This window comes from Mobula hypostoma, chromosome 7 (genome assembly GCF_963921235.1).
Source record: "Mobula hypostoma chromosome 7, sMobHyp1.1, whole genome shotgun sequence".
NCBI lineage: Eukaryota > Metazoa > Chordata > Chondrichthyes > Myliobatiformes > Myliobatidae > Mobula > Mobula hypostoma.
Genome location: NC_086103.1, coordinates 59,771,950 through 59,788,121, shown reverse-complemented (window position 1 = coordinate 59,788,121; position 16,172 = coordinate 59,771,950). Strand labels below are relative to the sequence as shown.

The 16,172-nt window shown below is 40.4% G+C and overlaps 1 protein-coding gene across 3 annotated transcripts in view; it reads right to left on the bottom strand.

The window, feature by feature from the left end:
• htr4 (5-hydroxytryptamine receptor 4) overlaps window positions 1-16,172 on the bottom strand; it is a 148,273-nt gene that overhangs the window by 96,214 nt on the left and 35,887 nt on the right. For all 3 annotated transcript variants that reach the window (XM_063052733.1, XM_063052735.1, XM_063052734.1), the window contains exons 3-6: window positions 10,823-10,972; window positions 7,082-7,282; window positions 1,784-1,937; window positions 100-659 (exon numbers count right to left, since the gene is read on the bottom strand). In XM_063052733.1, coding sequence (XP_062908803.1) covers window positions 100-659; window positions 1,784-1,937; window positions 7,082-7,282; window positions 10,823-10,972 — 1,065 coding nt within the window. The remainder of the gene's footprint in view (window positions 1-99; window positions 660-1,783; window positions 1,938-7,081; window positions 7,283-10,822; window positions 10,973-16,172) is intronic.

The following is a 16,172-nucleotide window of genomic DNA, read 5'->3' as shown; positions in this document are numbered from 1 at the left end:
GAAAGTTCTATTTATGGAGTGGGTTCAATTAATATTGAAAAGGCTGCCTTACCTGTACCTGGATTAAGTTAAAGTGGATATTTAATGCGTCACACATACCTCAATACATGTGTTGATCCATTAATTGTTGTAGAACAGGGAATTGTCTGTCCCAGTTTAGAAGATCGTCTGTGCCTCTCACCGCAGCACAAAATTGTTAAGAAGGCACGCCTGAAGGACTTGTTCAAATACGCATACAGAAAAGGATTCAATCCTGAATTAATATATCCAAGCCAAAGGAACGCTGTCCAAATCTTTTCTGGAAAAGAGTAGTTTATAAATGGGTCCACAATATTTGTGATGAAAAATGGTGCCCAACAGAGGCAAAAGCATCCCATAATAATGCACAAGGTTTTGGCTGCTTTGGTTTCAGTCTTCATCCTGTGATTTCCTGGATGGTCAGCTTGTTGTCCAGACTCATTTGAGGTTCCTGCACGTTTCAGCATTTCAATCTGCCGTGCATGTTCTCTAGCAGTTACATATATCCTTTGGTATGCTAGAACCATTAAAATAAAAGGTATGTAGAATGCAACAACTGAGCATGTAATGGCAAAGGGTTTGTTCACCATAAAGACACAGGATGTTGTATTCATGTCATTGCTGAATTTTCTTACCTCTACCTGTAAAGAGATTTTAAAAAAATGCTATTCAGTTGAAGAAGATAATTTAATCAAAATAACTTACAGTATTTCAAGATTTTCTTTGCCAAAGTGTTAAAATAGTGTCAGATCTTTGCTTATATTCAACAACCTTTGGTGAGTGGCCCTCACTGTGCATGTGCCTTATACCAGATTCCCAATATAAATACTTTACTTTAAGCTCTGTAATGTCAAGAGGGTTTCAGGAGGATAGAGAAATGCTTCAAGGATGTCCTCAAAGTGTCCTTGAAAAGATGGAATATCAAGGCAACTCAAAGTGACGGAGAAACACTTGGAAAGTCTTTAAGCACTTGGAATCTGGAGTATGTAGAGACCAGATGCAAAAGAGCAGCAATCATTTAATAACTGACCCTTAACAGCACCTCCTCAAATATGTGGCAGTGTATGTGGATTCTGCAATGAATTCATTGGTACTTCAGACTTTACAAAACTACACTATAGGCAAATAATTCTTGATCATGGAGGACAAGAGCGGAAGATATAATCACAGTGTAGGCAATCATAACGTGATTGAGACTGAATATAGTGACGTTGTTCTTCCAGAGGGTGTTTCTGCTTATTCAGCACTGCATGCCGAAAAAAGAGTAAGGTGATGGGCGGACATAGATTTAAATATCACCTACAAACACGTAGACCTTGACATGTTTCAGATGATGTCAGCTCAAGTTGATGATGTCACTACAGGACAGCAGTGCAAAGCACCTTTGAAGATGATACTTTGCCCAAGACACCATAGATCAGAATCATCCAGATGAAGGTTGTCCCATCCTGCTGGATGATAGTGGAGTGCGTTAGAGGAAGGTAGCTTGCTGAACTTTGCCAAAAATTTGAAAATGAGTTAAGAAAGAGGAGTTTTCCCACATCTCATTCTAACAAGATATAATTAACGTTTTTGATTATGTCGATTTCTGCACTGTGAGAGGGCAGAACCAGAATGAAAGGATTTAATCATAAGCTTGTGAAAATATTGGGTGTGGTTTTAGGACACAACAGTTCCAAAGAACATTTGCTAAATTTCCCATTATAATATGACAAGCACTACATTTAACCTCATAATGCATTTTATTAGACTATGCATTACTCACCAGTTCCTGTATACCAATACTGTTCCAGCCTTGCATGATAGGAAGGAATGAAATAAATGTGGGGATAATCCAACACCCTCCAAGCATTATAATAATACGTGAGGGTGTCATTTTGTTCCTGTAAACCAGAGGTTGACAACAAATAGCATAGTACCTGAAAACAAAACAGAAAAATACCTTTTCCTTAATAATTTTGTTCATCTTTCATCCAAAAATTAATTTACACTCACTCCCCTCATTCCCATGTTTACCTCCTTGGTCACTCAGTTCCTTGTGTCCTTATGTCAGGGAGGAAGGTCTGGAAGGAAATCCTTCTCTGTCAGTTTCATGATTTCTATTAGATGTTGATAGGTGATGAATTTATGTTGAACAAGATTAGGTCAGTGAGAATTGCAGTTGTAATCACAAAAGCTAACAATTTAAAACACTTTTTTTCTGAAAATTGTGTCTGGAGGTGAAAGACTGTTTACAGCGTGGTGTTAATATTCAGTTGTTTTACAACATACTGTATTACACATTTGCCTTTGGCTTTGCACAGAGTGGAATACAGAGCAGAGACCAATGATTGAAAAATGTTTCTTTTCTACCTACAGCCGCCAGGCTCGTTTTTCTGCAAAATGGATCTTACTTCTTTTTAGAGCACGTTTGCCAAACCAGAAGCCATAATAAAATGGCAAAATGATACATTCTAGCTTTAAATATTCATTTTGATAGCTTACTCTCTTTCAAGTGCATGAAAACCTGATCCATGCATTTCACAGCCACTGCAGCTTCTATGTTCATCTCACAAATGGAAAACAGTTTTACACACGCGTACAAATTGTGAGCAGCAGTTGGCCACTCTGCTGTTTAATAAGATCAGGGTGAATTTCATTGTAACGTGAATTCATCATTGCCATCTACCAGTGTAACCTCTCTCTCAATATCGCTGGTTGTGGACTACAGGAAGAATGGAGACAGGCTAGCCCCTATTGACATCAGTGGATCTGGGGTTCAGAGGGTGAACAGCTTTAAGTTCCTGGGCATAAACATCATCGAGGATCTCACAAGGTTTGCACATACTGGCTATGTGGTGAAAAAGGCACAGAAGTGCCTCTTTCACTTCAGACGGTTGAAGAAGTTTCTATAGGGGCACAATTGAGAGCACCCTGACTGGCTGCATCACTGCCTGGTATGGGAACTGTACTTCCCTCAATTGCAGGACTCTGCCCAGAGTGTTGCGGACAGCCCAGCGCATCTGTGGATGTGAACTTCCAATTATTCAGCACATTTACAAAGACAGGTATGTAAAAAGGGCCCAAAGGATCATTGGGGACCCGAATCACCCCAACTACAAACTGTTCCAGCTGCTACCATCCAGGAAACAGTACCACAGCATAAAACCCAGGACCAACAGGCTCAGGCCATCAGACTGCTTAACTCAACTGTATTTCTATGTTTTATTGACAATCCTGTTGTACATGCTATTTATTTATTTATTATAAATTACTATAAATTGCACATTTAGATGGAGATTTTTACTCCTCATGTATATGAACGATGTAAGTAATAAAGTCAATTCCATGCAAAACCCTTCATCTCGCTGCTTATCAGAATTCAAAGGCTCGCTTTCTCAAAAGGGTGCAGAAGTAGAATTCAAAGACTTACAGGATCTGTGGAAAAAGATTGTTTCATCTCTCTCTTAAACAGGGGAGCCTTTATTTTTAAATTGAGATCCCTAGACCTACATTCTCCTACAAGAATATCCTTTCCAGAACCACTCTGTTAAGACACTTCAGCATCTTTTATATTTCAATCAAGTCTCCCTCAGTTAACTAAACTCCAGAGGATATGTGCCTGGCTGCTCATAAAACAACTCACGCATTCCAGTTATTAGTCTGGAAAATGTTTTCTGAACTGTTTTCATTCATTACTATCCTTCATCAAGAAAGGAGAGTAACAGGAATATATAGTACTCCAGATGTGATCTTTCTAATGCCAAAAAATAAAAAATAATTGCTTCACTACTTTTTAATTAAATCCCTTGGCAACACTGGAAGCAAAAACGCTTGGGACCTAATCATAGAACACTTAATTTGTCATTATGCCCATTTAGTACAGAAAGATGTTCAATCATGTCTGATGCTTACATAACAACAGTTATAAAGAGTGGTTGTTGTTTTAAGATTGCTATTCCTTTAACGATTGGCTTGTGTATCCAACTGGGTACTGTGAAAATAAAATCAAACAAAGAAGAAACTAAAATAAACTAGGGTTAAGCAACACACATCAAAGTTGCTGGTGAACGCAGCAGGCCAGGCATCATCTCTAGGAAGAAGTACAGTTGACGTTTCAGGTCGAGATCCTTCGTCAGAACTAACTGAAGGAAAAGTTAGTAAGAGATTTGAAAGTGGGAGGGGGAGATACAAAATGATAGGAGAAGACAGGAGGGGGAGGGATGAAGCCAAGAGTTGGACAGGTGATTGGCAAAGGGGATATGAGAGGATCATGGGACAGGAGGTCCGGGGAGAAAGACAAGGTGGGGGAAACCCAGAGGATGGGCAAGGGGTATAGTCAGAGGGACAAAGGAGAGTGAGAGAAAAAATGTGTGTATAAAAATAAATAACGGATGGGGTACGAGGGGGAGGTGGGGCATTAGCGGAAGTTAGAGAAGTCGATGTTCATGCCATCAGGTTGGAGGCTACCCAGACGGAATATAAGGTTTTGTTCCTCCAACCTGAGTGTGGCTTCATCTTTACAGTAGAGGAGGCCGTGGATAGACATGTCAGAATGTTCCATCCCTCCCCCTCCTGTCTTCTCCTATCATTTTGGATCTCCCCCTCGCCCTCCCACTTTCAAATCTCTTACTAACTCTTCCTTCAGTTAGTCCTGACGAAGGGTCTCGGCCTGAAACGTCGACTGTACCTCTTCCTAGAGATGCTGCCTGGCCTGCTGCGTTCACCAGCAACTTTGATGTGTGTTGCTTGAAATTCCAGCATCTGCAGAATTCCTGTTGTTTGCATTTTTAAACTAGGGTTAGTTGGGGTTGTGTTGGAATTGGGAAGGGCTGTAATGAGAATGTGTTTTTGGTGGGTGGAAGGGAACCCATGATTGTGCTTTGCGGCTGTGAGTGACCCCAACACTCAATCAGTTGAAGTGCTGAGTTCAGACCAGGAGAGACAGTAAACAATAAAACATCAATCTGTGTCAAACTCAATTGGCAATGAAGTTCTGTTTAAAGTTACAGGGAATATTCTGCACATGACATATAAACAATATTCCAGGGGACAATTATAAATATACATTGCATTATTTTAGTATAGTGTCTGCATTGCTGAACTTTGACTGTATAATAAGGACCATTAGTTGCTACTTTCTGATTCATATTCTATGGCTACGTATTACTGGACATGTCACACAAAATGCTGGAGGAACTCAGCATGTCTGGCTGCATCCATGGATGGAAATAAACAGTCTATGATTTGGGCTGAGACCCTTCATTTGGAACATCATGTTAACTGTTTATTTCCCTCCATAGGTACTGCCTGACTTGCTGAGTTTCTCCAGCACTTTGTGTGTATTGCTCAACGTTTTTAGTATCTGCTGAATCTTGTGAGTTTTTATTATTGAACACTTGGCACCTTGAAAATAACAGCACAGTGAAACATAGCAGATAAATGTTTCCAGGATTAGGGTGAATTGCAACTGGAAACAACAGCCAATCTAATTTCCCAACATGCACAACTTCAACAGCAAATGGGTGGAATCATTTAGAAACTGACTAAAAGCTGCACTGTATAAAATAGAAAATAGACAACACAGTTTTTCTGCTTTAATTTCGATTCATCTTTCTTACTGATTGAAAATTGTGGTCAATATACAAAAAGTAATGCAAAGCTCAACAAAGCTAAGTATAGCAACAGCTTTTAGTCCTGTACCCTCAATTGTGAAGAGGGGAAAATAGGACAGCAATAAGAAAATTATGGGAAGAAAAAACAATAATTCTAAGCTCTCCAAGTTAAACATCACCCTGAATGGGATTCATTTTAGTACTCCACCACTAAAATCCTTCTCTCTATCTCTTGTAGGATACCCTGGACTATTTGCAACAAGTATCTCAAGGTTTAGATAAATACTACAAATGCTGTCTTACAGAATCCTCAAAAAGCATTGGAAGAATAGGCAACCCAACAATGCTCTTTCCCAGGCTAATATCTCTGCTGTTTGGTCTCAGTTACTCTGCTATATTGGCCAGGTCATAAGATTTGCATGTTTGGCACCCAGTTCTCAAAGTAAATACTCTCATGAGCTCTGTTGTGGCAGGAGATTATCAGACTCATGGATTTCCAAGATGTGCTTAAAGCTTCCTTGAAGAAGTTCAATATTCTCACTTATTCCTTGGGACCTTTGGCCCACCTCAACTCAAAGTTAAAAAAGAGCATTTGCAAGGGCATTGAGGACTGGCGAACATGAATTAGGAGCACATGGCAGTCCAGAGCTGACAGTGGAAGGACTTCACCATCTCACAAACTATGCAGCCACTTATCCCATCAGTCATTCCTGCCCCATCTAAGGAAGTGTCTGTGCTTCCCATATTGGCACTGTTAGTCACCCAAGAGCCTTAGAAAGAAAACTGGAGGCAAGTCATTCCAAAACCCAGGAATTGTCTTGGAAGAGCGAGGTATCAAAAGCCTCTGAAGTGATTTATGGACATGGTCCTGAGTAATCTATTCAAAGCTAACATAAGACTTTGACAGACATGCCTAACTCCTCAGAACAACATTTTTCAGGCACATGATTTTAAATTACTATTGTAATTTGGTAGAGATAGTTTTGAGAGGATAGGGTGCTGAAGGCAGCTGTCAGGTATATCATTTCCATCCCAGTTCTTTGAAAGTGCTACCTACTGGGTCATGCTCTGCTGCTCTATACACATTGTTGAGGCTCAACGAGCAGTCAATCACATGACAGAATCCTAAAACAGGATAACAACTTCGAAGCAAGACGTATTTTTCACAAAAATATTACATAAACTTCAACTACTGAACATTTCAATAAGAGCAATAAAACATTGGCAAATTAAGAACACTGTGATTAATACTAAGCATGTTGAGATGTAAAGATGACTTCATCTTAAGATCTCCACTAAATTATAACATAAACTTACATTAATTTTTCCAAACCTAAAATCTCTTATGTATTACGTAAGGTATATTAGTATATATTCACCAATATATGATATACATAATCAATAAATTTATCTTAGTGTACTCTTTGAAATAGTCTGAGCAGAGAAGAACTATACATATTTATACCCACCTGTCTAAAGCAATGCAGCATAGATGAAGAATGGATGCTGTGGTTAGCATGACATCTAAAGAAGTCCGGACAAGGCAAAATGTGTCTCCGTATATCCAGTTCTGTTGTACTAGTTCAATAGCTCCAAAAGGCATCACCATGACTGAAATAAGCAGATCGGTAAAGGCCAAAGAGACTATAAAGTAATTGGTCTTGATCTTCCTATAAGGGATTAGAAATTTAAGGAAATGCTCATAATAGTGAAAACTGTCCTCAATAAAAACAAACAATAGACTGAATTGTTATATAAATTAAAGTATGGTGAAACCCTTATATTTGTGTGTGTGTGTGTGTGTGTGTGTGTATGCACTACTGCCTCTCCATGCATAAGGATAAAAGCTCATCTCTTCCCATTTGCAAAGGAATATTATGATACCATATAGAACAGCATTAGATAAAATATAAATGCTCTGATCACTTCTACCTGAACTTTCAAGTTAAATTTCAAACTCAAGTATTTCCTTATTGTCATCTAATCTGTTCGGATGTAAATCAGAAGCAAAAATGCCAGATTTTTCCATTCATGAATTCTGTGGCATTTATTAACAATTGAAATTAAAGCCCACTGATCAACTTAGGCACTTCCACATTTATTACTATATTCCCCTGAGCGTAGGAAAATGAGGGATTTGATAAAGCTATACAAAACTATGAGGGGTAAAGATAGGGTAACTGCAAGCAGTCTTTGTCCACTGAGGTTGTGTGCGACTACAACTAGAGGTCATAGGTTAAGAGTGAAAGGTGAAATGTTTGAGGGGAACATGATGGGGGAGCTTCTTCACTCACAGGGTCGTGAGAAGCTGCCAGTGGAAGTGGTGGATGCAAGTTCGATTTCAACATTTAAGTGAAATTTGAATAGGTGCCTGGGTGGGAGGGATATGGAGGGCAATGGTCCAGGTGCAGGTTGGTGGGACTAGGCAGCATAATAGTTTGGCATGGACTAGATGGGCTGAAAGGCCTGTTTATGTGCTGTAGTGTTTATGACTCTGTGACTCTATTAGCGGTGGACATGCTAAAAGAAAGAATTCTCCTACAGAAGCCCCATAAAACTTCTAAACAGCTTACAGATGTATTGCATTTCTTAAAAACGCAAGGGAGCTGTTGTGGCCTTTAACACTCACAACAAGCTGGAGGAACTCAGCAGGTCGGGCAGCATCCGTGGCAACGATCAGTCAACGTTTCAGGCTGGAACCCTTCATCAGGTCTGAAGAGGGGAGGGGCAGAGGCCCCTCCTTCTTTATAGGGCCTCTGCCCCTTACCTCTTCAGTCCTGATGAAGGGTTCCGGCCCGAAACGTTGACTGATCGTTGCCACGGATGCTGCCCGACCTGCTGAGTTCCTCCAGCTTGTTGTGAGTGTTGCTTTGACCCCAGCACCTGCAGAATGTTTTGTGTTTGCCTTTAATACTCGGTGCATAATGTTGCCAAAAGAACACAGTTGGTACAGTTGGTATACCAGTTTCACAATAAATTACCATATAAAGTGCTAACATTTATTATTGTGAAACTGCAAGCATGATAATTGATAATAGCTGTGAACGCAATAACATTGATTATATAATCATGAGCAAAGGTGTACCATACTGAAATATTGATAGATTTTCTTCAGTGCAATGACTTTTCTATAGAATGCTGATTGTAATGTCCATTTGCTTTTGGCATTTCTTCAAAAGCCTTTATCATATGTTTATTTTGCTTATCTAAATTGTTTTCTCAATGAACTTTCATTCCCATCATGTGACATTTAATCCAAAGTTGCACTGTGTTGGTTAATTGGCCATTGTAAATTGTCCTGTGATTAGGTTCAGGTTAATTGAGTTTGTCGGAGGTTGCTGGGGCGGCGTGGCTCAATAGTCCAGAAGGACCTACTCCACGCAGTGTCGCTAAATAAAATAAAAATAAATCTACATTCTTGCTTGCTTCATTAGTTGCTAAATTGTATCCAGGAGAGCTTTTTCAAAGCTGCTTCTTGATTAACATTTTTATGCATGAAACTGCAATTTTCTTTGCAGATGTCTTGAATTACCACCAATTTATATCCTTCATCCAGTTATTTTCTGCCTCATATTACATAGATATGCTCTGCAAGTAGTATGATTCTTTTAATTATGCAATTTGTTTTGAAAGAATACATCAAGAATATTTACACATTTTTTAATTGTGGGGTATTACATATTGAAAGTTTCATCTGATGATTGGGCTTCATTTTGCTTTCTTGTGCAAACTTGCACCTTAAGGTATTTAATTTCATTAAGCTGCTCAAGAGCTTCCTGAGAACTGTTGAATGAAGAAAAGCCGCTAAATTGGCCAACATCTGCTGGCATTGTAATGTGCCAGCAATGCTCATTTGATTGACCACAAATTTGTGCTCCCTGCTGATTATCATGATTTCAATAACCAATCAACACTCAGCATTCTTCCTTAGACTGGCTGGCCACAGCTGAAAACTCCTTATAACTTAACTTTGCGACTGGGTTCCCAGTCTGGGGTAAGAACTAGTGGTTAGGCATTTCATTTTATAGGACCAGTGAAATGAAGCTTCAGAAATTATTGGATCAAGTATTTTCAGAGAGTGAAATGTTTTTATATTGAAACAAAAACTCTTCAGAACCTCCTGTTGTCAGCCTGCAGGGATGCATCCCTTTTCAAGTTCAGCTTAGTTGCTCTGTCTTATTAGTGAGTGACTGGATCCAGACTTACCTCACTTTATCTGTTCCTGCAAGTCTTATCCATACTTTTATTACATCTATGTTCAACTCCATCAATGTTCTCCACCCACTGTCTTCCTTCAAAAACTTGTTATCCAGAGCTCTGCCAACCACATTGTAAAGCGGCATCCCCTTAACCATTGCCACCGTGTGAGCTAATCCTATTTGTCCCCAGTCTAACAGATATACACTAATCCAAATTTTTTATCATTATTTGAAATTTATCCACTGGTTTATCTTCCCTCCAACACCTACCAACCCTCAACACCTGTGCCTGTAACCTTCTCCAGCCCCACATCCCTCTGTGATATCTGAATTCTTCCAATTATTTCCTCTTGATCATGTTTGGCTTTGATTACTCTGCCATTAGCAGTTGTGCCTACGGCTTAACCCTTAAGCTCTGAAATTCCATCCTAAACACCTGTGCGTCTTTAATTCCATTTCTTCTTTTATAATACTCATTAAAATTTACCAATATTGACCAAAATGCCAGATATTAAACTTAACATTTCCTTTTGGCACGTGGCCAAGTGGTTAAGGCATTGGACTAGCTACCTGAAGGTCATGAGTTTGAGCCCCAGCCGAGGGAACGTGTTGTGTCCTTGAGCAAGGCACTTAACCACACATTGCTCTGCGACGACACTGGTGCCAAGCTGTATGGGTCCTAATGCCCTTCCCGGACAACATTGGTGTTGTGCAGAGGGGAGACTTGCAGCATGGGCAACTGCTGGTCTTCCAGACAACCTTGCCCAGGCCTGTTCCCTGGAGAGTGAAGACTTTCCAGGCGCAGATCCATGGTCTCGCAAGACTAATGGATGCCATAGATCTCCTTTTGTGATTCAAAGCCATTTTTACAAATCTTATTGCTTTTACCAAGTTAATTGCTGATAACTACAAATTCTCACTGCAAACCAATGTGCATCATTGTCACACTAATACCCACAAACTGCAAAAACAGTCTTGCACGTTGTATTACTTTACAATTTTATCACTTACCTTAGCTGCCTATCCTTACAAACAGCTACCATAACCAACAGATTTCCCAATATAGTCATTATCATAATAGCCGCAAGAAACGTGATGAGGATCGTCTTCTGAACCATAGAGAAACCAGAAATTCCATCTGGCTCACCGTCATTTCTTGCACTGTGAGCAAAATGTAACCCAGAATTAATTGCCTTCATACGCAATACTTTGATCAGAACTTGTCATCAATATCAAGGCAATGCAAACCACAGCTGACAGCGAATGATAAACTGCAGATACAGGGAGCACACCCCACCAATGGAAAAAAAAGTCAACTTAGATGTCACTTTTAAAGAGCTATTGCTCAACATGAAAGGAAAAACAGTGCCTGCCTTCAGAAACAAATCAAACAAGACAGAAGATAACAGTCGACAATGTTTGACCTGTAGATACTGCATTCAAAGTGCAGTCTATGCAAAGGAGACATGCTAGTTCTATTTTGGATATGGCATGACAACTCTCCCACAGCACATAAGTCCATGATTATGCTGGAATTTATGCTCCTCAGCCAATTTCTCAAGTTAAAGTTTTCATGAGGCAATGTTACATTCATATTAGCAAAGGGAATTCCATCCCAGAATATGACATTGCTGTCCCCTGCTCAAGTAGTTGGAGGTTTGCTTCACCATGGTGTGCTCAGCCCAGTTTTTCCTGACTGGGCTCATCAGCGATCTCCTGTCAATCAGTAACCAGATTGTGACTTGACTGGGTGGTTGGATTAATGTCACACAGGACTGGCAAAGGAAGAGTTGATCAAGGCTTCATTCAAGTGACTGGGCGCAGATCTTCATGATAATTGAAACCATTCATCACAAATCGCACATTCAGGGAATGGGTTTCTTTTTCTATTCAGAATGGTGCCAGCTTGGCAATGTGGAGCATTCAAGCAAATATGAGTGCAAGCTATGTCACTTTGAATGCTGACGACTTCAACACAGCAGCTGAAATTTAGAGCTATCTTTTTTTTTGACCATTTATGTGGAAGGGGATATATATTCTTCCTGCCGTAAAGAGACCTTTTGATATTTTGGAATCAGTGTCCTACTCATTACTCTCTCTTTTGTTTTGGCTGCTATCCCATGTCCTCGAGGTTTGGATCAACCAGACAAACCACAAAGTTGAAGAGACCCAAAAGCAATACCATACCACCAAGAGCTAATAGGAATGTACCAGCAGTCTAAAATGGCAAAATCATGACTATCTGGTATTGTGGATGTTCCTATAAAATAATTTGGTGACAGAGCTATCAATTTGTGAATCAGATGAAAAGAATTAAAATTTCGCAATTAGATTATGAGAACACTCAGTCCTCTTTTATTGTCATTTAGAAATGCATACATGCATTAAGAAATGATACAATGTTCCTCCAGAGTGATATCACAGAAAACAGGACAAACCAAAGACTAACACTGATGGAACCACATAATAATAGCATATAGTTACAGCAGTGCAAAACAATACCATAATTTGATAAAGAACAGACCATGGGCACGGTAAAAAAAAGTCTCAAGTCCCGATCGACTGCCGAGTCCCCGATAACAGGCGCCAAAAGGGAGAAACTCCATGCCATAAACCTCCAAGGCACCGACAACTGCCCATGCATTGGAAGCACCCGACCACAGCCGACACCGAGTCCGTCCATCCGAAAACTTCGAGCCTCCGACCAGCCCCTCTGATACAGCCTCCCGAGCACCATCCTCCGCCGAGCGCCTTCGACCTAGCCCCGGCTGCCAAATCAAGCAAAGCCAAGGATTCGAGGCCTTCTGCTCCGGAAATTCCGGTTACCACACAGTAGCAGCGGCAGCGAAGCGGGCATTCCAGAAGTTTCTCCAGATGTTCCTCCGTACTCACATCTGTCTCCATCAAATCAGAATTGTGCACGGTCCCCTTCTTGACAGATTACTGATATCATTCACCGGACAGGCCGCATGCGCTGCATCGTGCCACCATCTTCTCCTCCTCCTCAATACGGTTACAAAAATCATTTTGAATACTTCTGTTTTAAGATCTGGATGTTGATGGTGAGGTTTGCTCTAATGTTGTATACCTGTCTCTTACTTTGAACTCTCTGCATTGGATTGGCATCCTATGTCTAAGGTCAAATCTTTAGCTCATACATTTAACAAAATGTCATTATATCATGAATTCATTGCCTTGTTATGTAGTCTTCCAAAGCAATTGTCTTTGAACCTTCAATGACACAAATAGTGTGCTGGAGAAACTCAGAAAATCAGGCAGCATATATGGGAGTGGAACAAACAATCAACGTTTCAGGCCAAGATCCCTTCAGCAGGATTGGAAAGGAAGGGGGCAGAAGCTAGAATATACAGGTGGGGTAGGAAAGGGGTACAATCTGGCAGGTAATTGGTGAAATTAGGTGAGTGGGAAGATGGATGGGTGGGGGGGAGATGAAGTAAGAAGCTGGGAGGAGATTGGTGGAAGAGATCAAGGGCTGAAGAAGATGGAATCTGATAGGAAAGGACTGGATCAAGGGAAAAAAGGAAGGTGAAGGGACACTAAAGGGAGGTGATGGGGAGGTAAGGAGAAAAAAATGAGTGAGGGGGGAACCAGAATGGGAAATAAATAAAGGGAAAAGTGGGTGGGGGGGGGGAAGAAATTACCAGAAGTTAAGGAAATCGATGTCATGCCATCAGACTACCCAGGCGAAATATGAGGTGTTGCTTGTCCAATCTGAGAGTAGCCTCATAGTGACAGTAGAGGAAGCCATGGATCGACCCTAAGAATAGGAAGCCAAATTGAAATGGGTACCCATCCAGAAATCCCACCTTTTTGCGGCAGATAGAGCGAAGATGCTTGACAAAGTGATCCCCCAATCTACATCAGGGTGGCCACACCGGTTACAACAGATGACCCCAACAAGTGTCACCTCACCTGGAAGTACTGTTTGAGGCCCTGACTTATGGTGAGGGAGGAGCTGTTGGGATAGGTGTAGCACTTGTTCTGCTTGCAAGGATAATTGCCAGGAGGGAAATCAGTGGGGAGGGACATGTGGATAAAGGAGTAATATAGAGAGCAATCTTTGTGGAAAGCAGAGAGTAATGGGGGGTGAGGGGTAGTGAAAAATATGCATTGTGTTAGGATTCTGTTGTAGGTGGCAGACATTATGGAGAACGATGTGCTGAAATCGGAGGCTTGTGAGATGGCAGGTAAGGACAAGAGAACCATGTCCCTGTTATAGTGAAGGAAAGATAGACTGAGGGGAGATGTGGGGAGAAATGGAGGAGATGCGAGTGAGGGGAGCATTGATGGTGGTGGAAGGAAAACACGGTTCTTTGAAAAAGGAGAATACGTCAGATGAATGTCTGATCCTGAGAACAGATGCAACAGAGATGGTGAAACTTGTATTTTTTACAAGTGGCAGGTGGGAAGAAGTATAGTCAAGATGCAATAGAGTCAGCAGGTTGTAAAAGTTATCAATAGATCGAGAAAGGGGAGAGAGGTGCCAGAGATAGACCAAGTAAATTAAAGGGCAGCGTAGAAGTTGGAGGCAAAGTTAATGAAATTGATGAGCTCAGCATCGAGCAGAAAGCAGCTCTAATGCAGTCATCAATGTAGCCTTTGGACTTTGTTCTTGGCAACTAATGGAAACTTATTTTCAATCTTGCCTGCATTATTCTTAAAATCAATACGCATGACTGACCTTTCATCTTTTTGGAACAGACATCTTCTTCTAAGTATTTATTCAGTGAAAACAGGGTGTCTGCTGATAATGTATTGCCTGATCTTAATTTCACTGATGTTTATCTATCCCTGCAAACAACTCATCTCATTACTTTTCTGAACACTGAAGATTTACTAAAATCAACTGGAGCATGAAACTCTTGAGGACTTTTTCTAACTGCTGAATTATAATTTTGACTAAATATTCCACTGTTCATCATTGTGAGAAATATGCACCATATGTTTGCTGTTCAGAGCATAGAATGAAGAATATTGTGACTGTGTGACTGAAGAGATGGCCTTGATGATGGATGCACAGTATATTAAGTTCATATTTGTAATTCTTCCTTGACTCTGTTCAACATCATAATCTATTTGAATATGTCGAATACAAACCTTGAAATAAGGCACAAACGAAAATACTAACAATACTAATTCCTTTTCTGTTGCATTCTTCTGCGTGGAATTGAGTTATTATGGGGAACCTTAACCTGGGGAATATGTTGGTTGTTGTGGGTGAGGTGGTGAGGAAGGGGTATGTTCCATCTAGCAAAAAAAGCAAAGTCATTAGGCTCTATCATTTTGATTCCTGCATTTAACTGGTGTGCACCATGTTGGTTGCACACAAATCTTCTGGGCGAGGCGAATTGACGGTAGGGTAATCACTCATTTGGAATGATAGTTCACAATTTTACATACAAATACTCTGTTCTGGGGCCAGCTAAGGGCATGACACAAAATAATGTAAGAATGCCAATAAAGATGCAAATTCAAGGAAATATTATGAAAATGGCGAATGTTCACAGCTAATTCCTTTTTTTTTGTGGGGAACAGTTCAGTCATACTACACTTTCTGAGGCTAAGTCAGACTGGCTTCTGTATGAGAAATAAATGACAGTGCGAGCAGCAAGCTATTATTGCTGCCTCCAGCTGAAGAATAGAAAGTGGGCCATCAGCAGAAGTAGCCAGCAGTTGAAAGATGTGAATGGGAAGTGAGGTGGTGAGGAGCAACATCACAGTGTAGTGTGCCATCATGAAATCCACGAGACAGGTAATGTTTAATGTGCTTTCCAGGGACAGCTGGTATGGGAACTTTACCTCCAACTAAGCCAGTGAGGATATACAGGTATATAGATTTCCATCTTTGGCTGGATTCCCATCGGTACTGGATGTAATCAACTGCATACACACAATGTTCCATGATTTCAAAGATCAACAACAACACATGAAACATAGGGACAACTGGCATGTGACCAGTGTGCAAACTCAGTAGAATGTTTTTGGAATTAAGATTAAGGTGCTCATAATTATCAGGGAATCACAAAGGTACTTCAAATAATAGAAATGGTAATAGTTATCAATGAAAGGGACAATTGTTACAGTGCAATAGAGAACATGCACAGTAATGTATTTTGAGGATTTTCTAAACATGCTGATCAATATTGCAGTGAGTTATTGCAACATTGTCTTCTAGCATCAACAGTGTGGGTAATTATGTGGAATATCAAATGTGCCAATCAGATGTCTCTAAGTATACATCGACCATGACCACACACATTCCTGGCAATTCATCTGCTGCCTTAAATTGGCTTACAGTCACAGAGATCTATACCTGCACGTTCTCTAGTAGAATGGAAGT